At 45.7% G+C, this 27608-nt stretch overlaps 2 protein-coding genes across 4 annotated transcripts; one reads left to right on the top strand and one right to left on the bottom strand.

Moving 5' to 3' along the window:
• Coprs (coordinator of PRMT5 and differentiation stimulator) lies at positions 1–14561 on the top strand. Its single transcript, XM_042697183.1, has 5 exons — positions 1–125; positions 2311–2377; positions 4586–4795; positions 5237–5436; positions 14433–14561. The coding sequence occupies exons 1-4, from the start codon at positions 27–29 to the stop codon at positions 5404–5406; spliced, it is 546 nt and encodes a 181-aa protein (XP_042553117.1). The 5' UTR covers positions 1–26; the 3' UTR covers positions 5407–5436; positions 14433–14561.
• On the bottom strand, positions 13630–27401 carry Champ1 (chromosome alignment maintaining phosphoprotein 1). Of its 3 annotated transcripts, none has more exons than XM_042697178.1 (3): positions 27324–27401; positions 22771–22881; positions 13630–17293 (listed from the first exon to the last, which is right to left on the bottom strand). In XM_042697178.1, the coding sequence occupies exon 3, from the start codon at positions 17239–17241 to the stop codon at positions 14845–14847; it is 2397 nt and encodes a 798-aa protein (XP_042553112.1). In that variant the 5' UTR covers positions 17242–17293; positions 22771–22881; positions 27324–27401; the 3' UTR covers positions 13630–14844. The 3 variants fall into 3 exon arrangements, with proteins under 3 accessions (XP_042553112.1, XP_042553113.1, XP_042553114.1); XM_042697179.1 differs by lacking the exon at positions 27324–27401 and adding an exon at positions 27091–27150; XM_042697180.1 differs by lacking the exon at positions 27324–27401 and adding an exon at positions 27091–27150 and having other exon boundaries at positions 22782–22881.
• Between the last annotated feature and the right edge of the window lie 207 nt (positions 27402–27608).

Below are 27608 nucleotides of genomic sequence, written 5' to 3'. Positions count from 1 at the left end.
GTGGCGCCGGGCGGTGGGAGCCCGGCATGGATCCTCTAGCGAGCGGGACCCTGGCGCCGAGAGTCGCGGGGCCGCCTCCGGGCGCCCCGCTGCCCAGCGCGAGGGCGTCTCTCCCCGGGCTGGAGGTGAGCGCCGCGGGGCCGGGTGCGGCCATCGCCGGAGGCCCGGCGCGGAAAGGGGCGGGGCGGGGGCCGCCGGAACGCGCAGCGCTGACGGGGCGCGTGCCCGGGCGGGTAACGGCTGCCGGCCCGGGGCGGGCGGGCAGGGAGGGCTGCAGTACCGGCGGCTCGGCGGACAGCAGGTGGGGCCGGGGAGGCGAGGACGGGCCTCGGAGGTCAACTGTGCTGGTAGTGGGAGCCCAAGGCCGCCTTTGACGTGGGGCTTCCAGAAACTTCTTTCCCGTCGCCTTGTCCGGCCGGCCGAGGCGCCTCAGGGAGGGCACTCGCCCGGAGCGGAGCGACGTCGCCGGGGGCTCGTGGGACAGTGGCCGTGCGGCGCAGGGCTGCGCCGGGTGCCCGCGCCCGGGTGACCGGTGACGAGGTTGGAGTGGCCCGGCCTGGCCCGCGTCCAGCCCGTGGACGGCACCTCGGGCCGGGCGGTGGCGGGACGGCTGCAGAGGCTTTGAGGCCCGCAGTGCTTCTTCCCTGTTAGGCCGGGCAAGGTGGGGCGGGGGGGGGGGGTGGTCGGGGCCCTCCGGCGGGCAGCTCAACACGGGGTGACGCGGTGACCGGTGTTAATTAGCGCAGTGAACTTGATGCTTTCTTCGCGCAGACTGTGAAAAGCAGTGGGTTCCATTCTATTCCATACACGATCGTACTCCCTCTTGACAGGTGAGCGCAAACCCAAGACATAGTACACTCCTGTTCCCCGCTGCCCGTCTTCCCTAAATGCTTGGTTACCAGCGCTCTGCAAGGCAGAGCCGGCACTCCCGGCCCCCAGAGAGGGTGGCAGACAAAGAACTGATGTGTAAATGGTGAACATTTCTCCATGCACTGGAGAGGGCTTGGAGGCCACAGGGCTTTAGGGTGTTTAAGTAATAGGCAGAGAAGTATATGGTTGACTATGGGGTATGCAAGTACTTCAGCATTTAGCTTTGCAGTGCAACTAAAGGCCCATCTCTCTCATATTTAGTGAGGAGACAGACTTTGTTCGTTGTGGACTAGATATAAAGATAAGCAACTTTAAAGTCAAAAATAAAATGATGAACTGGACGCTGGTGGCTCACACCTGTCACCTAGCTATTCAGGAGGCCGAGATCTGAGGATCGAGGTTCAAAGCCAGCCAGGCGGGAAAGTCCGTGAGACTCTGATCTCCAATAAACCACCAGAAAACCGGAAGTGGTGCTGTGGCTTATGTGGTAGAGCTATCCTTGAGCTGAAGAGCTGAGGGACAGCGCAGTGGCCAGGCCCAGAGTTCATGCCCCACAACTGACAAAAGGAAAAAAAAGGCCAGAAACTAACTGGAGAAACAGCACCAACTCTATAGCTGAGAAAAGAAATGGATGATGGTTGTTTTTTTGTTTTTGGTCCGATCGTGGGGCCTGAACTCTGGGCGTGGGCACTGTCCCTCAGCCCTTCAGCTCAAGGCTAGCACTCTACCACTTGAGTCACAGTGCCACTTCCTGCTTTTTTTTCCTGCTTATGTGGTGCTGAGGAATCGAACCCAGGGCCTCATGCATGCAAGGCAAGCACTCTACCACTGAGCCACCTTCCCAGCCTGGTTAAGTTTTATGAGCTTAGTCAAAAGGCTTCGCAGTGCAGAAATTCCAGGCTTTGAGGATAGGGTGCTACCCTAGCTGGCACTGGAATCTCTTAAGCTTGGAAAAGAGGTTCTGGAACTTAAATCTCTGAAAAGACCCAGTGACAAGGCTGTGCAAGTGTTGGTAAAGCTGGCTTCTGACTTACATTGGGCATTACAGGAAGGCACACTCTGCATTGATGGAGAACTGTTGCTGGCAAAGCAGAAATGTGGGGTGCAGGATCCCAGCTTTGCATCATCAAGGGCCATATAGAATAGTGGATATGGGGGCTGAGAAGGTGGCTCAGTGGTAGAGCGCTTGCCTTGCATGCCTAAGGCCCTGGGTTCGATTCCTCAGCACCACATAAGCAAAAAGAAAAAAGCCAGAAGTGGCACCATGGCTCAAGTGGTAGAGCGCTAGCCTTGAGCTGAAGAGCTGAGGGACAGTGCCCAGGCCCAGAGTTCAGACCCTACGACCGGACCCAAAAAAAAAAGAATAGTGGATATGGGGTCAATGGCTTTCTGTTATGTTCCAGATACCCAAGTTGCTGGTAATTATTTCTTCTTCCACAGGCTGGCTTTGCCACAGATTACCATTGTGGTCAGAAGAGAGAGAGTGAAACCACCACGGATCAACTAGGCAAGTAGATAGTGAGTTGGGTGGTTGGGAGAGATGGGAGAGGCAAAAAGAGAATCCTTATGTCTTTGGGCACCTTTTTTTCTCTGGACAGCCTCTTGGATGCTGAGTCCTCTCTGTCCAGTGCTTCAACAGATCCCTTGTTTAGAAGCTCTACTGGATTTTCCTCAAGGAAGTCCAAGACTTTTCTTAAATCTAGATCTACCCCTTCTATTGAGAGAAACAGCTTTTAACAGTGAAGAGGCTTTGAAGTTAGGCATAATTGTTTTTAGTCAGAGTCCAGACTTGAGTTTTGTCACTTTGCCTTTATCTTTTAAATTGGCTGATAATGCCTATTTCCTAGGGTTTTTCTGAGGATTGAATGAGAGGATCTTGACCAAAACTGTCTGATGCATTACTCTCTAAGCCACTGATGCTATGTAAATTTAAGCTCTGTACTCAAGAGAAATTAAGCTCTGTAGTTATGCTGGTCACTCTTTTTTTTTTGGTCGGTTGTGGGGCTTGAACTCTGGGCCTGGGCACTGTCCCTCAGCTCTTCAGCTCAAGGCTAGCGCTCTACCACTTGAGCCACAGTGCCACTTCCAGTTTTCTGGTGGTTTATTGGAGATAAAAGTCTCATGGACTTTCCTGCCCGGGCTGGTGCTGAACCACAATCCTCGGATCTCAGCCTCCTGAGTAGCTAGGATGACAGGCGTGAGCCACCACACCTGGCTGCTGGTCACATTTTGTGGGTGGCTAATAATGTTGAACAGCACAGACTATAGAATATTGTCCTTGTAGGAAGCTGTATTGGACAGTGTTAGTTTAGAATGGGTAATCAGTGCAGCTAACACTGCATACTCATTGTGTGTTAACCACAGCTCTTGCTAAGTGTTTCTTTTTCCTTTTCCTTTGATCTAAATTTCACTGCATCCATTTTGCAGATGAAGAAATGGAGACATAGAATAAAAAATATTTTTCAGTTGAGGTAAAGGACACATAAATTTGCCGCTTGGCTATTTTAAAGCTTGTCGTTTTATGGCACATTAGCACAATTACACTGTGTACCAAACTATCACCACTACCTAGTTTTAGAATGTTTTCATCACCCAAAGGAAATCCTGTACCTATTAAGTAGTCATCCCCTTCTTGAACCATAACCAGTAATCTACTTCTGTCTCTTAATTTACCTGTTCTGCCTAGTTAAGTGTAAATAGTTCAGCTTCTTTTGACTCAGCGTATTTTCAAGGTTCATTCATGTTGCAGGGTAAATCAGCATTTCATTCTTTTTGTGTCTGACAAATCCATTGGATGTAGCAAACTTCATCTATCATTCCTCCACTGATGGACATTCAGTATGGTCTGCCTTTTGGTGACTGAATAGTGTTTCCATGAACATCCTTGTTTTGCTTAATACTGCTTTTAGTTCTTTATTTAGGAGTGGAACTGCTGAATCATAAGGTAATTCTGTGTTTCAGTTATTGAGGAATAGGTTAAGTAAATTTCAGCTGAGTTACATATTTAGTAACTGACAGGCCAGAACCTAAGCAGAAACAGAATCTATCCCTATACTCTAAAACTGTTAGTTCATTGCTTATAGCTATTGTTAGTATAGTGTTAGATGCTTAACAACTGAATCCTTTCCTACCTCCCAATTGGTATCACATAGCACTCTGCTCGGATGTCCATTATCCTTCCTAGGCTTTCTTCCATTGAAAGACCTTTTGGCAGTGTGCCTTCTGGCTTTCCCAATGTTGGGATGGGGGGAACATGGAGGCTGTCCATTGTGATCGGATGGGGCCTGCCCTTTTCTCTGCAAAACCATTCCTCATTTCATCTGCACTTACCTCTCATGTTCTTAGAAGCCTTCAAAGGGAAGAACTGAAGAGCAAAATGCAGCACAGGCCTGGATTGTAAAAGTGTAACATCTGTCAGAGGCCCTTGGGCACAGTGATGTGTAAACCACCTAAAAATGTCAGCCATGCTTGGCTTGCTGTTGAACTATTAGGACCTGGCAATTTGTGGCCTTGTTTAAGACAAAGTATCTTACTGAAAAATTATCTACTTCTAAAAACATAAACCAAACATTTTCTTAAGTGCTCAGGTAACTCACACACTCTGTATACTTGTTTTAAACTATCTCCCTAGCAAGTCAACCAAATGTTTTCCAAGCACAGAGCAGGCCTTTACTGCTTTATCAGTTTTAAGACCTTCCTCCTGTTGATTTCTTAGCCAGTGGAGCCCAAAGCACCCATAGTGATATTTGTACCCATGGCAAGGGCACACACTGTGGAGAGGAAGGCTTTGCTGAGGAGGCTGATGGGGAACTGAAGGCCTGGGAGCTATCAGAAGAAACACGCTGTCCACCCAGGGAACAGACTGCTGATCTTTTTAATGAAGACTGGGACTTGGAGTTGAAAGCAGATCAAGGGAATCCTTATGGTAGGTATGGAATTCCTGGGGTCCTGAGCCAGAGCTTCTCAGACAAGTCCTGAAGGCAAATAATTTGGAAGAGGGAGCCAAGTGTATGAACTCACCCTCATACTCATCCCAGGTCTGAAGTATCTATGATAGCTTCTTTTTCATATTGAAGATTTTAAAAAATTGACTCCACAATATACTACATGAAAAACAATTTTACTCCTCTAAAAACCTTTGAACTGAGAGGCTGCAGATATAGGTGCTCTGACATCCACTTGCTTCCTCACTGCTGAGAACCACAAACAGGTGATTCAGAGTAATCATGTCTGCAATTTGTGTCTACAGCCATACATAGCACATGTCACTACACAAAAGTTTTGCCCCCTAGCTTTTTTTTTTTTTTTTTAGCAACCTGTTCATCTTCTATCCTTCCATCAACCTTTCTTTTGAAACTGCCTGCAGATGCTGATGATATCCAGGGGAGCATTTCTCAAGAGATCAAACCATGGGTGCGCTGTGCCCCACAAGGAGACATGGTCTATGATCCCAGTTGGCACCACCCACCTCCACTGATACCCCATTATTCAAAAATGGTCTTTGAAACGGGACAGTTTGATGATGCTGAAGACTGAAGGCAGCAATGCACTTTCTACTTTGTGTGGACTGGGGTCCTCCAGCTCAAGATCTCTTCCTGTCTTTGAAGTGTTTGTGAGTTGGCTACACAGACAAGGTCCATTGTTTTCCCCAGTTCTGTTGTTTTAATGCACTCCTTGGAATGTGTATTCACATCTTTGTTAGTTGTTGTCTTTATAAATAAAGGTAAAAAAGTCACTATGCTTTGTCTGCTTTTCTTCCATTTAATTATGTGCTTCTGAGCAGAGCCTTATTCCTCATTTAGAGCCCCACAACTATATTGTAAGGATTACCGTAATTAAAGATCCGAAAAGACTCTGAAAGAAGAAAAATCTTAGTTTTGTTCTTCTGTACATCTGGAATTCCTGTCCAGGAGATGGAATCCAAGAGATTTTGGTGAATTTATGGTTGTTTCTATTCCCATTGATGGAAAAACAACATATAGTTTACAAGGGCTTTATATAGGCTGGGAAAATAAAAAGCAAAGTAAGCCAACAATATAATCCTTAATTGGTATAAAATTGTTTTTCATCTTTTAACCCTCAAAATTACATGAAGTCACTTTTACCTTTTCTCTTTTTTGTGTGGTAGGGCTTGAACTCAGGGCCTACATGCTGTCCCTAGGCTCTCTTGTTCAAGGCCAGCATTACACCACTTTGAGCCTCAGCACCATTTCCAATTTTCCAGTGGTGAACTGGAGATAAGTGTCCCATGGACTTTCCTACCTGGACTGGCTTTAAAATGCGATCCTCAGATCTCAGCCTCCTGAATAGCTAGGATTACAGGTGTGAGCCATCAGCACCTGGCTGGTTTTTTTGTTTGTTTTAGTGCTGGTCCTCAGTGCTTGGGTACTGTCTCTGAGCTTTTTCATTCAAAGCTAGCACTATCAGTTGAGTCACAGCTCACTTCTAGCTTTTTTGGTGAAGAAAAATAAAACTTGGTTAGTATTTGGTTTTTGACCCAAGTAGTCCAGGCTAGCACTGAACTCATAATCCTTCCTCCACCTGTGTTGGGATTAAAAGCTATGTGGCTCAGAAATTTTTATTCTGATATTTCTTTCAAATAGTAAGTTTCCAAGAAAGGAACTACTGACCAAACCTTGGGAGGTTTTATCCAGTGTCTGGATAAAATTCCTATGTGCACTTGTTTTCTCTCACCCCTTTTTCCCACACAAGCAGGTAGTTGCTTCCTGTTCATCACCTAGGCATGGGCATGCCACAGGATTGAGGAGAGTAAGACATTTTTTTTTTCTGGCTTTTTCAATTGATTAACTGGTTAGAGGCATAGGAATTTTGTGCTTGCTGAAGAAATCTGAAGGAGAAGAGGGCTGAAGGGATGACTTAGCAGGAGCATCTGCCTAGCAAGTGTGGGGCCCTGAGTTCAAATCTAGGTACCACAATTTTAAAAAAAGTAAAAACAAAGCATTTTCTCTAGGCACCTTGAGAGAGATGGGGGATACTGAGAGCAGACCTAGAGGTCAGTCAGTACTAAATGTTGATGTCTCAGGCAGCTGGGACCATTTGCCAAAGAGGTTCATGCCTTGATGGTCAAGGGCCTGTAGGATGTAGATGGGCTGTAGGACAGATAATGTATGAACTGATTCCTATCCACTCTGCCTCACTGCATGAATCCCTGGGACAATTCTGAGGATACAAGAACTCCAGACAGTGAGATGAGAACTTGAGTTTGAAAACTTGAGTAGACTTCTCCAACTCTTGGGATGCAAGAGATACCCCTGGATGTGAACAAGTTACTGTGGGGGCTTGAAGATGGGTCATTACCTATGCACAGCTGATGTACTGGAGGGTTCCTCATCAATCCATCAGTACTAAGAGTACTGATAAGTGTTTCTATCTTCTATCTTGAATAAAACTTGCAATTATGTACTGATTTGTGCCATTTACAATTTGCGGGAAGGAGGACGGGAGACAGCTCATGGCCTTGCTCTAGCTATGCATGTACTCTATCAGCATGGGTTATTTTTGACAGCTCCCACGTTTCTATTGTCTTTAGGAAATTGTGTAGGGTAAACCCTTTCACCTCACCCCTTAGTTTGGTACCATGTTCACAGTGACAATCTGGTCATCATGAGACCCCAGCAAGCTAAGAGGGTTTTTAAGCTTTACTCCTAGACACACATGTACCTAAGCCAAGTGAAGCCTCTTGTGAGAGCTTTCTTCCCCATCTAGGAACTGAAATAGAGGCTATAGACCGCTCACTTTTCATACACAGAAGCAACTGACTAGACTCCCAAGTCCAGCTTCCCTGATAAATCTTAACTTGCCGTCCTAAGAGACAGAAGCAGTGTGTCAGCTTGGTAAACATTTTGGCATTGCATTGTCTGTCCTTAGTATGTCAAGCACTTGGATTCTGCTTCCTAGTTCTATGAGAAAATGGATCTAGAGGAATGTGATTTTGTGTGCATACTCATACATGAGTATGCAAGACCAAGGAAAACCACTAGGAAAAATGGTGAAATTGAAGGGTAGGACAAAGGCAAAAGGCAGCACTGGGCCCCACTTTGTTAACTAGGAAAGCCAAAGCTTTGGGAAACAATGGCTTCCCTGCTCTCAGCAGTTTCTATTAGCTGGTTCCTAGCCTAAGCACAGTTCAGTGGATTTCAGGGTACCAAAACTTATTGGACTGTTCTAGGATTTTACTTGCTGGTGGCCTTGGAGGAAAATATGGTCATGGTTTCTTTGAAGAAGATATTTCTATTTACCTCACAGTGTTCTCTGATCCTTCTCCCCATTGAGAGAAATTATCTCAGAAAGTATGCTTCCACTCTTGACAATTACTCTTATAGCTCTCCTTTTATTTATTTAGTTTTGCTGGTCCTGGGGTTTGAACTCTGGACCTGAGTGCTGTCCTGGGCTCCTTTTGCTTAAGGCTAACACTCTACCACTTGAGTCACAGCGCCACTTCCGGCTTTTTTCTTTTTGCTTATGCGGTGCTGAGGAATCGAATCCAGGGCCTCATGCATGCAAGGCAAGCGCTCTACCACTGAGCCACCTTCCCAGCCCCTTTTATTTTTTTCTTATAAGGAAGTTTTTTATTTCAAAATCAATCTCTGAAATGTTTTCATAACGGTTGAAGAAATGTGGCAGACAAAAGAGCCAGTAATTGGCACCTTGAATTTCTCCTGGCTGTGATCTGTGGCTACATTCCACTCACCTAATGGGTAGCAGTAAAACCCAGCATGATCCACAGGGAAAACAAAGAGGCCTTAAACAAGATGCAAAGATTGTTTAAGGGCTATTTTCCTGTTAGTTGGTCTCTTGTGGGGTTTGATAAACTCATCTGTGAATCTCAGGATTACTCCAGATTTTAGAGATGAGTTTTCTCAGAAAAAGTTATCATGAAACCCATCACTGGGGTCATCATTGTTACTCCAACACCCACCCACCTTCAAAGACTGGCACATTGTAAGAATTCAATATATGTGTGCTGACCTCACAGTGTGTGTATATGCAAAGAAAGGTAAAATGTGTTGTGCTGCGTTCCTCTGTAGATTTATATGCCCATATACTCAGGATGAACAAGGGGAAGGCCTGTTCTTGCTCTCAGGGAGGAAGTAACACACAAGTAGACTTGTGTCTGTCTTTTCTTAAGAGGTTACTTGTGATTGGATTTAGGGTCCACTAGAGTAGTTCAGGATGGTCTCAAGATCATTTCTAGAAAGATCCTTTTTCCAAATAAGGTCTCACTCAAAGGTCCTGGGATTAGGCAGTGCATACAATTTTAGGAGGGATACTATCCAGCACATTCCAGCCTCTATAGATGACAAAACAGAGCAACATTGTGATCATCTTGCCATTTACCACGCCCTACCAAGAACCCTCCCCACTCAGCCTCCCAAATGGGGTGGTGGGTTTTCAATGACACACTGAGCAGGTGGCCTTTTTTTTTTTTAAAGCCAGAAGACAAGGCCCTAGGAACCTCCTCCAGCCTATCTTACCCTGGGGCACTGTTAGGGCTCTTATATAGCAACCTGGATGGGGCAAATGGTGCAGTCCAATGAGATAGAATCCCTTTTCTTCCCCTAGTATGCTACTACACTGGTGCATCATAGATTCTAGTAGGAACTGCTTTCAGGAACTAAGAGCCCAGTTGCTAGTGATATAGCCCAGATGGCAGGTATTCTTACCCTCAACAAGAAAAATTGGCTGTTTTGTGTTCTAGTTTTGTACCATTACTGGGCTTTGAACTCAAGGTCTGGGCACTGTTCCTTAGCTTCTTTGCCCATCACTTAAGCCACAGCTCTTCTTCCAGCTTTTTGGTGATTAGCTGGAGATAGGAGTCTCACAGACTTTCCTGCTCCAGATGTCTTTGACCACAATACTTACATCTCAGCCTCTTAAGTAGCTGGGACTGCAGGTTACAGTCACTGCTGCCTAGTTTTTTCTCCTTTCTTTCACTGGTAACTTATTTTACCTACCACTTTCTCTCTATTATTATTCTGTTAGGTCTGTCTGGGAGAACAGCCCCTTTCCCCCTTCCTCTCCACTGGCCTGAAACCATTAATCACCTGTCAATCACCTGACTGTGAGACAGCAAAGGACCCCAGGCTCTGAGGTCACTTCCTGAGCCACCCTGGTCCCGCCTCCCCTATAGACTCTGGCTCCACACAAGGCCCTCAATGTGCTATCCTACGTTCCCACACACCCTCCCCAGCCCCCATCTCCACCTGTCTCCATCTCTTGCAGGCCCGCAGTTTGCTCTCCCCCCAATAAACTCCTTTTCTACCTGAAAAAGGGAGAAAAGAGAGTGAGGGCCTTGTGTCAAGTCAGTGTCTATAGGAGAGGGAGGGAGGCAGGGCCAGGGCAGCTCAGGAGTGACCTGAGCCCAGGGTTTCTGCTGACTGGCTGGCAGGCAGGCAGGTGGAGAAGAGGGGGGAGGGCCGTCCTCAGGGCAGATCTGACCTTCTTCGCTGCCTTTCTGCAGTCCCTGGCATCTTATTTCTTTTTTTTATTTTTTGGGTCCGGTTGTGGGGCCTGAACTCTGGGCCTGGGTGCTGTCCCTCAGCTCTTCAGCTCAAGGCTAGTACTCTACCACTTGAGCCACAGCGCCACTTCCAGCTTTTTTCTTTTTGCTTATGTGGTGCTGAGGAATCGAACCCAGGGCCTCTGGCATGCAAGGCATGCAGTCTACCACTGAGCCACCTTCTCAGCCCTGGCATCTTATTTCTAAGACTTTATTTATTTATTTTGGGGGGGTCCAGTCGTGGGCCTGAACTCTGGGCCTGGGCGCTGTCCCTCAGCTCTTCAGCTCAAGGCTAGCAATCTACCACTTGAGCCACAGCACCACTTCTGGCTTTTTTTTTTTTTCTGCTTATGTGGTGCTGAGGAACCGAACCCAGGGCCTCATGTATGCAAGGCAAGTGCTCTACCACCCCAGCCCTCCAAGACTTTTTTTTGCCAGTCCTAGGCTTCAACTCTAGGTCTGGGCGCTGTCCCTCAGCTCTTCAGATCAAGGCAAGCACTCTACCACTTGAGCCACAGCACTGGCTTTTTCTGCTTATGTGGTGCTGAGGAATTGAACCCAGGGCCTCATTCATGCAAGGCAAGCACTCAACCACTGAGCCACCTTCCCAGCCCCCCCCTCCAAGACTTTTAAAGGGTCACTTTATGTAAATACATCTTACCCTCTTCAAACTAGCCAATTATGAGCAGATTGTGGACTTGAACTCAACCAATCCAAGCAGAAGGGCAGGGCCTACTATGTTAGGGATAAATAGCGAGCAACCTGCCTGCTCTGTGTGCTTGCTTGTCAAACTTTTGGCTGATTACAAACCCTTCTGCAGAAGTGAATTCTGGTGGGAGGGACAAGATGGAAAAACTGGGAAAGAGTGAAGGGGTGATACTATTCAAAAAGAAATGTATTCGTTGTCTGACAAGAAACTGTAACCCCTCTGTACATCACAACAACAACAACAAAAACCTACCTCCCTATGACCCAGCCATATTACTACTGGGCATCTGCCCAGAACATCATAAGCCAGGAATACTTAAGAACACATGCATATCCACATACATTGCTGTACTACTCACAATAGCCAAGTTATGGAAACAGCCCAGATGCCCTGCAACAGATGAATTGATCCAAAATATGTGGTAACTATACATGGTGGAATATTGCACAGCTATTACATTAGGTCATTTGCAGGGAAATGGATGAACCTAGAACAAGCCATGTTAAGTGAGGCAAGCCAAGCTCAGACACAAACAGCACGTTTTCTTCTCTCATATGTGGAAATTAGATCTAAAGTACACCAGGACATAATGAATTATATAGGACTCTAGGCATTCACACACAGTGAGACCAAAGGGGAGGTACACAAAGGAGCAATGCCTATATGTCTCTCATAAAAAATACTGAAACAATGGGCTGGGAAGGTGGCTCAGTGGTAGAGCGCTTGCCTTGCATGCCTGAGGCCCTGGGTTCGATTCCTCAGCACCACATAAGTAAAAAGAAAAAAAAGCCGGAAGTGGCGCTGTGGCTCAAGTGGTAGAGCGCTAGCCTTGAGCTGAAGAGCTGAGGGACAGCGCCCAGGCCCAGAGTTCAGGCCCCACAACCGGACCCAAAAAAAAAAAAAAAAATACTGAAACAAGATCAAGGAAATAGAAGCAGGAGGTTTTGTTGTTTTTGTTTTCTTTTTTATCTTGTGTGTTATCTGTCTCTGAAAGGGCAAAAGAGGGAGGGCACAGAAATGGAGGAAAAAGGGTAAACAAATGCAGCAGACACTGTTGAATATGAACTGTAACATGGGTGGAAACAGGAGGGAAAAACTGGGAGACAGAAAGGGAAGGGGCAACATTGTCTAAAAAGAAATGTACGTTTTACCTATGTAACTTAACCCCTCTGTACATAACTTTTTTTTCAAAGTAAGAAAGAGAAACAACCACCAGAAGTAAACTTTGCCTTACTGAGACAATTGTTTTCACATCTATCCTGACTCAGGTGGTTCTTGGAGAGTAACACTTTCCAGTAGGAAAAATGGTTCAACTAAACAGGGTTTTAAGGTTCTGAGGTCAAATAGCTCATTGAGATCCACTGTCTCAATTCTGGCAAGGCATCAGAATCTCCATCACACCTGAAATGAAGCAAGCACCGGGCTCAACGAATCTTGTACAAACTAGTGTGTAGAGATATCCTACACACCATTTGATTACAGAGCTCAAAGAAAACACAGCTCAGAAATGATGTTCAATGCAAAATGGAAACAGAAAGGGTTGAGCCCAATGCTGTGGCTCACACCTGTAATCCTAGCTACTCAGGAGGCTGAGATTGAGGGTTGCAATTTGAAGACAGCCAAGGCAGGAAAGTCTGTGAGACTTTCTCTGATCTCCACTAAACTACAAGAACAGCTGGACATAAAGCTGTGTCTCAAGTGGTAGAATGGCTAGCCTTGAGCACAAAAGCTCAGAGACAGCACCCAGGACCATAATTCAAGTCCCAGGATTGGAGGGGGAAAAAAGTCAAGAACTACTGGAGGGGCTGGGAAGATGGCTCAGTGGTAGAGCGCTTGCCTTGCATGCCTGAGGCCCTGGGTTCGATTCCTCAGCACCACATAAGCAAAAAGAAAAAAGCCGGAAGTGGTGCTGTGGCTCAAGTGGTAGAGCGCTAGCCTTGAGCTGAAGAGCTGAGGGACAGCGCCCAGGCCCAGAGTTCAAGCCCCACGACCGACAAAAAAAAAAAAAAAAATGGAATTTGGATATTACACAATGAAAATTACTGTGATGGTTTATTTTGCTGGTCAACTTCGTTGAATGCTAATAGTAAAGCACACTGTGTCTGTGAGAGCATTTCCAGAAACCATTTGGATCACAATGGCTCTGATTTGGTCAATGGTTTTAATCTACTGACAGAGTCAAACTATGGATAGATTACTGGGAGGTGATGGAACTGTGGGAAGGTGGGGCCTGGCTGGAGGAAGTGGGTCTTTGGGAGTGTCCCTTTAAGGGGTGTATCTTGGCCCTGCCTCCTTCCTGTGATCTCTTTGGATGCCATGAGCTTTCCATCTCCTGGCACTTCCTTCATAGTGTTTCAGCCTTGTTACAGGGATAAACACAATAGTGCCAGCTGGCCATAGACAGAAACCTCTGAAACCATCAACCGTAATTAAACCTTTCATCCTTTCAATTGTTTCCCGTATGTATTTGCCATAGCAACAAGAGTCTGACTATTGCAATTACACATAAGAAATCACATGAAGACACTGCTGACATGAAAGCCTTTTTAATTTGGTTGGTAACACATTTGACTAAATAGTTTAGAATAAAATAATCCATGAACAGGTCTGAGGTATTTACAGTGACAAAACCATGGAAAACAAAATTGAAACAGTTCTCAAAACAGAAATGTCCACTTGTGTTGTTTTGAGATAGGGCTACACTACGCTACTCAGGATGGTCTTTTAACTACTGATCTCAAACAATCCTTGCACTCAGACTCCTGAGTAGCTGGATTACAGATATGCACCACCATGCCTGGTTCTGTTTATAAAACGTTTTACTATGGATCTGGAAGACTTTCAGCTCCTACCCATTGCCCTGGGCTTAAACCTTAATAGGGGCACGTAAGGTTCAGGATTAGGAAGTATAAACTCTTAACACATTTGACAACTTAAAGGTCATCTGTTAGGGTGAGCTGGCAGGAAAGTGAAGGGCAAGACACCACATGGAAGACTCTCCTGGAAATAATGAAGGACAAAAGCAAACTCCCAATACACTATCCTTCTCTTCACCTCCTATAGAGGACTGCAGACCACCTTCAAGACTTACTCAACTTTCCTAGTTGGCAGAAAATCAGTGACCCTGAGGACTGACTACACCTTTCCATGATATCAAAGCTAATAAACACCTAGAAACTGTTTTAAAAAATTTATAAACTAATTTGACATGATCAAACAAAATAACTCATATTTGAAAATACATTCAGTAAAGGGAAGAACTTTTTCTTTTCCAACTTTACTTTTCATGCCTAATACTTATGCATTTCACCTAATAATTTTTTTTTTTCTTTTTAGGTACAAGGGATTGAACCCAGGGTCTCACACAGGCTAGGGAAACTACTGAGCTCTCCACTTAATAATATCTATTATCTGAAATCAGTTTCACATACATTTTAACTGGGTGTTTATAACTTGTTCTTATTTACTAAATGGAATATCTACTCCTTTGCATTACTATTCAAATATACTTAAATAAGAAACGTTATCCATCTGGAATACCCAGTACAAATTTATTGACTTACAAGATAAGACACATAAACAGGTAACATGAAAAAAAAAAATAACCAAATGCTTCCTTTGCAACACTAGAGACATTCAACACAGTACACCATGAACATCACCATATACTGATCCAACTAGGCTAATGAACTATGTCAGTCAGCAAATGACACTGCCGAACAAATACTCACGCTGTCCTTAAAAATCAGATCTGCTGAGACTCCAATGGTGAATCAAGAGCTTCCATCAGCTTCTTATTTGCCTCTTCATTATGCCGGCTTTGACAATGAGTTAAATGTTTCTTAAAGCCTCTTGGGAAATTTGACTCAAAATTACAACGTGGACATTTAAGCAAACTCTGCCCATGGGCTGCTACGTGATTTTTAAGGAGAGATTCCAAAAGAAATGCCTTCCCACAAATTGTGCACTTGTATGGACTGTGGACATTATGCTTATTAACCAAGTGATGCAAAACAGCACCTTTTTTCATAGCACGACAGCAACAGATTTTGCAATAATACTTCCCTTTTCCACGCTTCATATACTTTGCAATCTCCTCCTCAGAGATGAATGCTTCTTTTTCTTCGGTGAACTGCAGCACATGTTTTGATTGCTCCGGACTAGTCATATCCATTTTGTGCTCTTTGCTAAAATCAATGGATTCTACATCCACCTGTTCTTGATCACTGCTTGATTCTTGGCCCTTAATGTCTGTAGTGTCCAAGTCTGTTCTGATGTATTCACTGCTGCTAAGTTCAGCATCTGAGTTCTCTTGGCTGTCTTTCTTGAGCTTCTTAGAGGAAGGAAATAAGGCATCTTCTAAGAGTTTCTTAGGTGTAGCCAGAAGTTCTTCCTGAACCAAAGCATCACATTTTTCCTCATCTCCAGCATCTAGCTGTAGCTCATCTCCAAGCTCTGCTGCCTTCTGAGACTCTAAGAACATGGCAGGTTTGGGGAGTTCAGGGAAAAGGGCATGCTTCCGGGTCTCAGGGAAAAGTGCACGTTTCCGTGGCTCAGGAGAAACAGGTGGCACTACTTTGGTGGACTCAGAAAATGGTGAAGACTTCCTAAGGTCAGCATCGATAGAGAGGACAGGCTTCCAGATATCTGATGTCACTTTGGGAGGCTCAGATGGCCCAGAAGGACCCAATTTCCTGGCATCAGGGAAGACAGATTTCTGAGGTTCTATGCTAAAGGAAGGCTTCCAGAGGTCTGGTGAGCCACCACGGGAACTTTTCTGGTCAGAAAAATCAAGAGAGGCAGCTTTCCGTTGGTCAGGTGAAAGCTTCCAAAGATCTGGTGACCCTGAGGGTTTCCTGAGCTCTGGAGACCCTGCTGGGCTGTGGATATCTGGGGAGAGTGGTGGGCCTGGCCTACGAAGCTCAGGAGACACAGAGGGAACTGCCTTCCAATGTTCAGGTGACAAGGTGGAGGCTGTCTTTCGGAGCTCTGGTGGGCCAGACTTCCATGACTCTGGAGATGTGGGAGGAGTTTTCCAGGAACCAGGTGAAACTGATGATGACTTCCAGGATGCAGGGGACACAGATGGAGTTGGTTTCCAAGGTCCAGGTGACACAGAAGGAATTGGCTTCCAAGGTCCAGGAGACATAGATGAAGCAGGCTTAGTTGGCTTCCAAGGTCCTGGTGATACAGAGGGACTGGATTTCCAAGGCCTTGGGGACCCAGGTGTCCCTGGCTTCCAGGAACCTGGGGACACAGCCGGGGCTGGTCTACGTGGCTCCGGGGAAATGGTAGAGAATGGCTTCCAAGGTTCAGGGGATTCTGAAGGTGATGGTTTCCTTGGTTCAGGAGAGGCAGACCTGGCTGGCTTCCGAGACTCTGGAGATGCAGTTGGGGATGGCCCCCAAGGTTCAGGTGAAACAGCCAGGACTGGTGACTCTGGAGAAGAGGCTGAAGGGGGAGGACCAATATCTGCAAAAGGAGAGTGCTTCTGAGCCTTGGGGCTCACATGAGCAGCCTTCACTGGCTCAGGAGACATGGGAGCAGGCTTCTGTGGCTCTGGAGAAGGGACAAGGCCAGGCTTCTGCACTTCAGAAACCACAGAGGCTGGTTTTGGAAGTTCAGAGGAAAGAGACGTTTTCAGTGGCTCAGGAGGAACAAGGCCAGGCTTCTGAGGCTCCAGAAGAATAGGAGGGGCAGGTTTTGGTGACTCTGGAGACAATCCAGGACTAAGTTTCTGTGCTTCCATGGAGAAAGCAGACACAGACTTTGGTTCTGTGGGGCTAGACGGTATGTTCTGATTCTCAGGAGGAGATGGGCTTTTCACAGGATCTGCTTCTTTGTTCAACTGGTTTTTTGGTTTATCAGTCCATGTCTCTGGGGCTGCATGTTTGGAGGTGATATGATAATACACGTTGGAGTACATCTTGCTGGTGAAGAAGCACTTATGGCAGTGAAAGAGCTTTGCACTCTTCTGGTAAAATATCATTTTACCTAACCCCCCAGTGTCCATGTCATCACAGAATTCAGGGTGGATAGTACCCATGTGGATCTGCACATTCTCATAATCAGTGCCTCGGAACCCACAGTGGTCACACTCCAGGCGTGCTGAAGGTCTACGCGGTTCCGGCAAAACTTCCATCTTCTTTCTTTACGACACAGACAAATGTGTACTCTACAGTCTTGCAACACTGCTGCAAAAAGTAGAAGTGAGTTGCTTTATGGAATGTGATTTTGAATGAAGCGTTCTTCTACTCCACGCTATGAAGGCGTCATTCCAAGAGTCTACAATGTTATATGCTTTATTAAACATCTCTAAAGGATTTATGAAGCTGGTGCTAGCAGCTCATGCCTGTAATCCTAACTACTCACAGGCAGCTGACATCTGGGAATCAAGGTTCAAAATCAATGGGAGAGGGGGTATGGCTCAGGTGGTAGAGTGCCAGACAATAAGCAAAAGTATCAGATACCCAGGGCAAGTCCAAGTCTGGGGTAGGTAAGCCAACAAGGGCAGAAAAGTCTGTGAGTCACATCTCCAATTAACCACCAAAATCCTGGAAGTAGAGTTTTGGCTCAAGTGGTAGAATGCTAGCCTTGAGCTGAAGAGCTGAGGGATAGTGTTCAGGCCTAGAGTTCAAGCCCCATGACCAAAAACAACAAAAAAAATTAAATCTTGCTTCCAAAAGGTATTTTTTTGTTAATCTGATGCTGATTTGGTTTAGTATCAACATTTCTTGTATTGTTTTATTTAATCCATTCATTTACTGTTTAGAATGCTTTAGGGCTTTTGGAAATGGCTAGATGAGTCCTCTACCAACAGAACTACACCCCTAGCCGGGAGCCAGTGGCTCACGCCTATAATCCTAGCTACTCAGGAAACTGAGATCTGAGGATCGCGGTTCAAAGCCAGCCTGGCCAGGAAAGTCTGTGAAACTCTTATCTCCAACAAACCACCAGAAAACCCCAAGTAGCACTGTAGCTCAAGTGGTAGAGCGCTAGCCTTGAGCTGAAGAGCTGAGGGACAGCGCTCAGGCCCAAAGTTCAAGCCCCAGACTGACAAAAAACAAACAACAACAACAAAAAAAAAACTACACTTCTATTTATTCTAGCGAGGTACTTATATTTAACATAGCACTTTGTAATGTAATGTGCTACCTGTGCTGGCTGGGGAGGTAAAAGGATATAGAGAAACGGACAGAAACTATCAGAAGGACCTCCCTGGTAAGAGATCTCTGCAGAGATGTAGAATTAACTTCACGTAGGTGGAACCACTATCTATGTCACCACAATTTTTTTTTGTCTGCAAAAAGCTTTATTTTCGTTTGGTCCAAGGCTTGAAAGGGCTCCAGGAAGGTTGGTTGGGAAGCTGCCCAGTGGCTGGCTGGAGGAGAGAGGCTCAAGCTGAAACCCTGATGTTAAGCTTTGCAGAGATGGCTCCACAAATGTTTAAACTGCTTTTCTCTTTAAAATATTAACCATTTCTCTTATTAACCCTACATCTTTTTTCTTAATGGTCGGTTTATATTGTTCATTTTTTCTAATCACTGCTACTTTTTTTTTTTAATGTAAGAAATAAGCAAGCTGGGCACTGGTGGCTCATACCTATAATCCTAGCTGCTTAGGAGGCTGAGATCTGAGTTTCACAGTTTGAAGTCAGCCTAGGCAGGAACATCCAAGAGACTCTTATCTCCAATTAGCTACCCAAAAAAGCCAGAAATGGAGCTGTGGTTCCCGTGGTAGAGTGCTAACCCTGAGCATGCAAGCTCAGGGACAGCACCCAGGCCCTGTGTTAGGTGCCAGAATTCTCTCTTTCCCCCTCTCCCCCTCTCTCCCTCTCTCTCTCACAAACACACAGAGCCTTTTTTTTTTTCTTTAGATCTGAGACCAGGATTCAAACTTGGTTTCTGCCATTTTCAGTCACTGGCTAGTGCTCTACAATTGAGCCATACCTCCAACCCCACGTCTTTTTATTGAAAGTATTTTCTCAGGTTCTTGTCTCTTAACTTTATAGTCCCCTACTCCCCCATTCCTCCTCCTTTTCTGCTCAGTCATGAGGCTTCAACTCAGGGCCTGGGCGCTGTGTCTGAGCTTTTTTTCTGCTCAAGGTTAGGGCTCTACCACTTTGAGCCACAGTTCCACTTTGTTTATTGGTGGTTAATTGTAGCTAAATTTCATGGCCTTTCCTGCCTGGATTGGCTTCAAACTACAATCTTCAGATCTCAACCTCCTCTAAATAGTTAGGATTACAGGCATGAGCCACCAGCACCTGGCTTATTATAGCATTGTTTTAAACCACATATGGTTTACATAAAAAATTTAACTTAAGACTGTTCTCATTACACTATAGGTTTTAAATTATGCTTTTTCTTTTTCTTGTTTTTTTGAGCCAGGGTCTTGCTAACTACATAGCACAGGCTAGCCTCAATTCACAATCCTCTAGTCTCAGACTCTCAAGTGCGGGGATAATAATTGTGCACCACTATGCCTGATCTAAATTATGCTTTATCACTGTTAATTTTTTAATCATCAATAAGTTGCCCCTAATCTAATTATGATGACTTCATTCTTTCTTATATCTGTAACCGCGCCCCCACCCCAACCTTTTCCTGCAGTGCTAGGAATGGAATCCAAGGCCCTGTGCAGGCTAGGCAAGCCCTCTCCTACTGGAGCTACATCTCCAGCCTATAAAGGACTTGCACCACCTCCAACCCACTTAGCATGAAGAGGTCCCAGTCCAACCTAGTTTTTCATCCCCAAATCAAGTATTAAATCACACTGATTACACAACTCTTTTCTTCACTTTATATGTAAATTCCATTTAGTATTTATGTAATTTCCAACTCCATTCTCAGGCTCTTCTGTTTTTTTTAACCATTTCACTCTTTACTTTTCATCACTTCCAACTTCCATTCTGGCATGCCATTCTCAGCATGAAATCCAGAAACTGATAAAATAAAATTTGAAACTAATACAAAGTGAGAAGAGCATAAAATCTTTGCTTATTAATAGTCAGGAAGAGTGGTATGAGCCCACAGACTCAGCTACTTGGAAAGCTGGGATAACAGATCACACAAACCTAGGAGTTCAAAACAGTCAGGGCAATGTAACAAAATCCTGTCTCTAAAAATGAAAAGAAATGCCTTCTCATTAAGTGACAACCCATTGCTCACCAAAAGTGTCAAGTGCTGATGAGAGCATGTGTCACGCTCTGTGTTATTGGTAATGCTGAAGAGACATTCTCCCCATGGGTTGCTCCTCAGAGAACAGCATACTTCATTAATCTCATAAACACCAATAGAAGACTTAATAACTCTTATAAGTTCCTTTTTTAAAAATGTTGCTGTTGACATTATTGGTTTCTATTACCTCTATCAGTGATGTTTTTGATTTTAGTCAAAAACTAAAAAGGAGATGGACCACGGAAAAAACAACTTTTTTAGAATACTTACCTCCTAGCCGGGCACCGGTGGCTCATGCCTATAATCCTAGCTACTCAGGAGGCTGAGATCTGAGGATCACGGTTCAAAGCCAGCCCAGGCAGAAGTCCATGAGACTCTGATCTCCAATAAATCACTAGAAAACTGGAAGTGGTGCTGTGGCTCAAGAGGTGGAGTGCTCACCTTGAGCTGAAGAGCACAGGGACAGCGCTTAGGCCCAGAGTTCAAGCCCCACGACCAACAAAAAAAAAAGAATACTTAACCCCTGGACAATTATACATCCTTTTAGAAAATTGCTTTTAGGATTAAAAAGAATATAAAATACAGTAACTTAGTTTAATACAGTAATTTAATATTAGAAAATTTTCTGAAAATATTAACTGACAAATATGAAAAATATCTAAAAATAATGGATCAATCATCTCACAGCCCAAAGTTCAATAAAACTAGAAGACTTTAGAGAAAAACAGATCTTCCTAATAGTCCCATCTGGCTCTAATTGGTAACAGTAAACAGCCAACGGTTGCTCAGAGTAAAGAGCCATCATACTGGGGCTGGGATGGTGGCTCAGTGGTAGAGCACTTGCCTTGCATGCCTGAGGCCCTGGGGTCGATTCCTCAGCACCACATAAGCAAAAAGAAAAAAGCCAGAAGTGGCGTTGTGGCTCAAGTGGTAGAGTGCTAGCCTTGAGCTGAAGAGCTGAGGGACAGTGCCCAGGCCCAGAGTTCAGGCCCCATGACCGGACCCAAGAAAAAAAAAAAAGAGCCATCATACTAAATACCATGTGGGCAAAAAACAGCTATATATAAAAGCATACACATCCTTTTTTCCTCTACCCATCACCAACTCTCCCAACCAGTTGTAAAGATCCACTCACATGTCTGCCTCCCACCAAGTTTCACCATCATACCCTCCAACTTAAAAAAGTTTTTCAAACCAATCAACAGTTGATCACACCTGAAATCCTAGTTACTCGGAGGCTAAGATCTGAGGATCCCAGTTCAAAGTGAGCAGGAAAGCCGGGCGCTGGTGGCTCACGCCTGTAATCCTAGCTACTCAGGAGGCTGAGATCTGAGGATCATGGTTCAAAGCCAGCCCAGGCAGGAGAGACCATGAGACTCCTATCTCCAATAAACCACCAGAAAACCGGAAGTGGCGCTGTAGCTCAAGTGCTAGAGCGCTCGCCTTGAGCTGAAGAGCTGAGGGCAGCGCCCAGGCCCAGAGTTCAAGCCCCACGACCGACCAAAAAAAAAAAAAAAGTGAGCAGGAAAGTCCATGAGACTCTTTTCTCCAATAAACTACCAAAAACAGTTGGAAGTAGAGCTATGACTCAAGTGGTAGAGCACTTTAGTACTTTAGCAAAAGCAGCTTAGGAGCAATGCCCATGCAATGCATTCAAACCAAAGGACTGGCATGCACACAAAAACAAGTTCTTCAAAGAATGCTATAGAACCTACTCTTCATATCCCACATTATACCACAGACATATATATCAAGCATATCTTCCTGCATGCACTATCTCTGTACTGTAACAGATAGTATACATTTTCTTTTGGTTGGTCATGGGGCTTGAACTCTGGGCCTGAGCGCTGTCCCTCAGCTCTTCAGCTCAAGGCTAGTGCTCTACCACTTGAGCTACAGTGCCACTTTGGGTCTTCTGGTGGTTTATTGGAGATAAGAGTTTCACAGACTTTCCTGCCTGGGCTGGCTTTGAACCTCGATCCTCAGATCTCAGCCTCCTAAGTATCTAGGATTACAGGCATGAACCACCAGTGCCCAGATTACATTGTTGTTTTTTTGTGGTGGGTCATGGGGCTTGAACTTGGGGCCTGGACCACTGTCCCTGAGCTCAAGGCTAGTGCTCTATCATTTTGAGCCACAGCTCCACGCTCAGTTTTCTAGTGGTTAACTGGAGATGAGTCTCACAGGTTTTCCTGCCTGGGTTGGCTTGGAACCGCGATCCTCAGATCTTGCCTCCTGAGTAGTTAGGACCACAGGTGCAAGCCTCCATTTCTGGCCAGTATATGTTTTTATAGAGTTCTTCCTCAACAACTCCAAGCACTTTCCAAAAATTCTCTCATGATAAAATCGTCTACTTAAAAAGTAGAAAACATTAAGGCAAATAAACAGCATATGCAAAGATGTTAGTAGAATACTGCTTTATAAATCCTAGAACAATACTTTCAGAGTTGCAAAGAAACAAAGCGCTGCATGCCTTCCCCTGATAGACTTACCAGCTGTCTTCCTAGACACTTTAAAAGTAGTCTTCAAAGGGCAAACAGCCTACATGGCTTTTTGATGAACCCACAAAAAACAGACGATAGTAGGACAAAAAGAAGTTGAATCTGAAAAAAAAAAAGGAAAGGTAATCAAAAGTATATGCCTGAAGTCAGAAAATGGTGGCTTATGCCTGTAATCCTAGCTTCTCAGAAGGCTGAAATCAGAGGACTGAGGTTCAAACCCAGCCCAGTCAGAGAAGTCCATGAGCTTCTTACTCTAATTAACTAGCAAAAAGCCAGAAGTGGACATGTGGCTCAAGTGGAAAAGTATCATCCTTGAGGGAAAAAGCCTAGTGAGAGATCAAGGCCCTGAGTTTAAGGCCCAGTACACACATATACACAAAAAGTGATACAGCTAAGTGCTGGTGGCTCACGCCTCAAATCCTATCTACTCAGGAGGCTGAGATCTGAGGGTCATGGTTCAAAGACAGCCCAGGCAGAAAAGTTGCCATGAGACTCCAATTAACTACTCAAAAAAAAACAGAAGTGGCACTGTGGCTCAAAGTGGGAGAACTAGACTTGAGCAAAAGAGCTCATACACAGTGCCCAGGCCCCAAGTTCAAGGCCCACAACCAACAGAGAGAAACAGACAGACAGAGAAAGAGAGAAAGAGAGAGAGTGAGAGAGAGAGAGACAGACAGACAGACAGAGACAGGAAGGAAAGAAAGGAGGGAGGAATGAATTACATGCCAATGATAACCCTGACCCTTACAGTAGTATCCTTATATCTTCTCTCATCATGTGGAACCCTCCAACAGTGGTCCCATCATTACTAGGTCAAACCCATTAAGCTTGGACCTTTATTAAAACAGCATCAGAGCAGTAGATGCTCCCCACTCCCTGGGACATTGTTCTGGTTTAATTTCACATGACAACCTACTACAGATTATGCCAGAACTTTCTCAAACTCACCATCTAACTTCAATTTATGTTGTCCCATGTCTTATATCATTTTTTTGTGCTGGCCTTGGGGTCTGAACTCAGGGCCTGGGCACTGTTCCTGAGCTTTCTTGGTCAAGGCTAGCACTCTACCATTTGAGCCACAGCTCCACTTCTGTTTTTGATAGTTAACTAGAATAAGCATCTCCCAAACTTTCCTGACAAACTGGCTTTGAATTGCAATCCTTAGATCTCAGTCTCGTGAGTACCTAGGATTACAGGTGTGAGCCACAGTTTTGACAAGCATTTAACAACTGTTGGTGTGACTACATACTGTAAAAACAGCTGACATTCTGTTGATTATCAATTACTAACAAGTAATTGTGGAAGGAACAACACAAAGGTGAAAAAGAAGAGGATTCTGGCAGGAGACAGATGGTAGAGTTCTGACCCAGAGAAGGTTCTTAAGGACCTGCTTCAGTGATTGCTTAGGACTGTTCTCTCTGTGTGTGCATTTCAAAAATCAAAGCATGATTTAGTTTATTTGTTGACAAACACAGGATAGGATAAACTAGTCAGGCATAACTACTGCCAGTATATATCTGAAATATCTATCAGCCCCTCCTTCATTCTTTTGTCATTGCTTTAATTCTAAACTCCTTCCCCAAAGCCCACTCATGGTGCTGCTAGCAGAGTCCTCTCTAAACCCAAAAGGCTGAGGTAACTTGTCTGAACATTCTTTAAAGTCTCCCAGACACCTGCAGAATAAAATCAGAGCATAACATATAAAGTTCTTCATAGACTGCATCTTCAAGTTGTTGACTCCTGTAATTCCCTGATTCTTCAAGCTTTAGGCCTTTCTAGAACACAATTCCTCTTCTTTACATTCATCTTGCAATCTAGCCATCGAGAAATTTCTTTCATCCTTCTGAGTTTTTTTTTTTTAATGCAGAGGCCGATTTCCCACTCCTTTCTACTCTGCCATATGCACACTTCCAGTATAACTGACATTACCCTGTAGGCATGAAGTCTGACTCCACACCAAATCATACCTCTCACCCCACAGATGATCCAACCATTTATTCATTCTTGTAACCCCTGTGCGTCTCTGGTACCCAAATGTGTGCTCAGAAAACATTTGCTCAGTCATACCCTTGTTTCCTAAAGACTAGAACCAGTCTCAGATTAAAAATTTTAAAACTAGAGAAGACCAGTGTGCACACTGCCTGTCAGTTAACTTTAAAACTCCAACTCATAGTTCAGCAAACTCAAGTCTGATGTTAAATGCCCTGCCAAAGATTAGGCAAATGACCAGCATCTGACAGAGGACAGGAAAAAGTTCTGCTCTCTACTCAGGTTCTTTTTACATATTATGATCAAACTGACACAGTAGAACTGATTAAGATCATGAAAATCCAGCACAAGAGGCCAAAACTAACAAAATGAGCCTTATCAAATATTTAGAATCCATGTATCAATTTAATACATATTTCTCCCATATTCTGCTCCAGACACTCTGTTTCCAGCTCTGGCGAGCACTTTAAAAACATCTCTAGCCAGGTGCTGGTGGCTCACACCTGTAATCCTAGCTACACAGGAGGCTGAGATCTGAGGATCATGATTCAAAGCTAGCCGAGGCAGGAAATTCCCCGTCAGACTCATGTCCAATTAACCACCCCAAAACCAGAAGTGGCACTGAGGCTCAAGTTGGTAGAGTGCTAGCTTTGCGCTAAAGGGACAGTTTGCAGGCCGAGTTCAATACCCACAACCTACCAAAAACTAAATAATCTCTAGTAAACTAGAAAATAGCAAAGCAGATTCCAGCTCAACACTTGTAGTGCCAGTAATAAGTAGAGGACTAAAAAGGTCTTCAGAGGAACGGAATCCGACCTCTTCATTTTACCACTGAGAAAACATGTTGAAGGAAAGAAGCAACTTGTCAAAGATAGCAGCAACTCAGTCTGGAAACTGGGGGTGGGAAATGTCCTGATTCTCAACCTCTGCTGTAACACAATGTTGTCTTTCCTACCCTGTCTAAACTACCCAGGCTGACATTACAGACTCCAGTCGAAAATCCAGCTTCCAGACAGGGGCTAGTGACTGTGGTTTTGTTTTAGCTTTAAGTTTTTAACAATTAAAAAAAAAATCAGCGTTCATACACATCTGTAAAAATAAATCAATAGCTCAAATCAGGGCTGGGAATGTTAGCTTAGTGGTAAAGTGCTTGCCTAGGGTTGGCATAAACAGAAAAGGCAGGAAGTGGCACGGTGGCTAAAGTGCTAGCCTTGAGTAAAAGCAGCTCAGGGACAGTGCCCAGGCCCCGAGTTCAAGAGCCAGGACTGGGGGAAAGCGAGTGGACTAGCAAAAGGTAACTCAACAGCTTAGATTAATAGAAACTCTTCTCATACTACTCTCTACCACAACAGACTGCATTTTGCCACCATCCAGTAAGTACTATGCTATGCTATGTGGCAAATCTCAAATTCATCTCATTCACTATCTTGAGGTTAACTACCACTAATGATCTTTTAAATCGCATTCTGATGTATATCCAAGATGTAGAGCATGTTTACATGCTAGTTGGACTCGTTGTCTGTATGCATAAAAGCACTGTTGTTCTTCCCCTCTATCAAGCTGTTTTTTTTTTTTTTGGGTCCGGTCGTAGGGCCTGAACTCTGGGTCTGGGCACTGTCCCTCGGCTCTTCAGCTCAAGGCTAGCACTCTACCACTAGAGCTACTGTGCCATTTCCAGCTTTTCTGCTTATGTGGTGCTGAGGAATCGAATCCAGGGCCTCAGCATGCAAGGCAAGCGCTCTACCACTGAGCTACCTTCCCAGCCCCCATCTAGCTTTTTTAAAGTTACTTTTGAAGTTTTATTTTAAAGTATGAGTTGCACAGGAAGAACACAGCGCTCCCAGTTGTTCCATACCCCTCCCTCTCGATCACTACCTCTTAACACTAGGTAGCGGCGGTGCCTTGGCGGTAAGGGATGAAGTGACTTTGTTTTCAGGCGCCACCCAAGCGCTCGAGCACGGAACTACAGTCTCGGTCGTCGTAGCGGTCCATCTGTGCTCGGGGCCGCGGTTCAGGCCTCACGCTTCCCCGGGACTCGCACTAAAGCGCAATTCCTGAGTCCCAGATCTCCGCCCTGAAATGCTGTGCTCTGGGCGGCGGTTCCTCTTCCTCCCCGGCTGGATGCGCGGGATCCCAGGGGGAGCCCGAGTGAGACGGGGCGGAGCTGGCGAGCGGCCCCCCCTAGGATCCCGCCCTCCCCGCTCTCCCAGCCCCGCGTTCGGCCCTCGGGCCGGGCGACCGCCCCGCGCTCCCCGGCGCCGCCCCGCGCCTCGCGGCCGAGCCCGGCGCGGCCCGACTCGAGCGACCCGAGGCCCGGCCCACCTGGGAGGGGCCGCTCCCTGTCCGCCGCAGGCTCCTAGGAAAGGGACAGCCAGCGCTCACGCCCGCCACCCGACGGACCTCGCCCGCGGAACGCCACAGCGGCGCGGCGGCGGCGCGAAGCGCGAGAAGCCGGTAGCAGGCGGCGAGAGCGGCCCGCGGTCCTGAATGGACGCCCGGCCGGGCGCACAAAAGGCACCGCGCCGCCCACCCCCGCCCGGCCGCCCACTCCTCACCGTCCGACGCCGCGTCCGGGGGCGGGGACGGCAGAAGCCAGGGTTGCAGCGACCGCCAGAATGGCGGCACGACGCCGGGCCTGCCGGAAGTGCTGCGCCCCCGCCCCGGAAGTGCTGCGCACGCTCTGTCCCGTCACAGCCTCCACGCGCGCAGCGGCTTCAACCCAAGGTTCCGCGGCTGCGGGCGGAGCCTGCGGCGGTGCGGCCGGGGCCGTTTCTCCCCACCGTCTGCCTGTTACCCCGTTTTGCTTTCACTGGAAGAGACTGCCATCTAGGTCGCGCACT

This window comes from Dipodomys spectabilis, unplaced genomic scaffold (genome assembly GCF_019054845.1).
Source record: "Dipodomys spectabilis isolate Male_0828 unplaced genomic scaffold, ASM1905484v1 ptg000215l, whole genome shotgun sequence".
In the NCBI taxonomy this organism is placed as follows: Eukaryota; Metazoa; Chordata; class Mammalia; order Rodentia; family Heteromyidae; genus Dipodomys; species Dipodomys spectabilis.
This window is presented reverse-complemented; position numbering and strand designations above follow the sequence as displayed.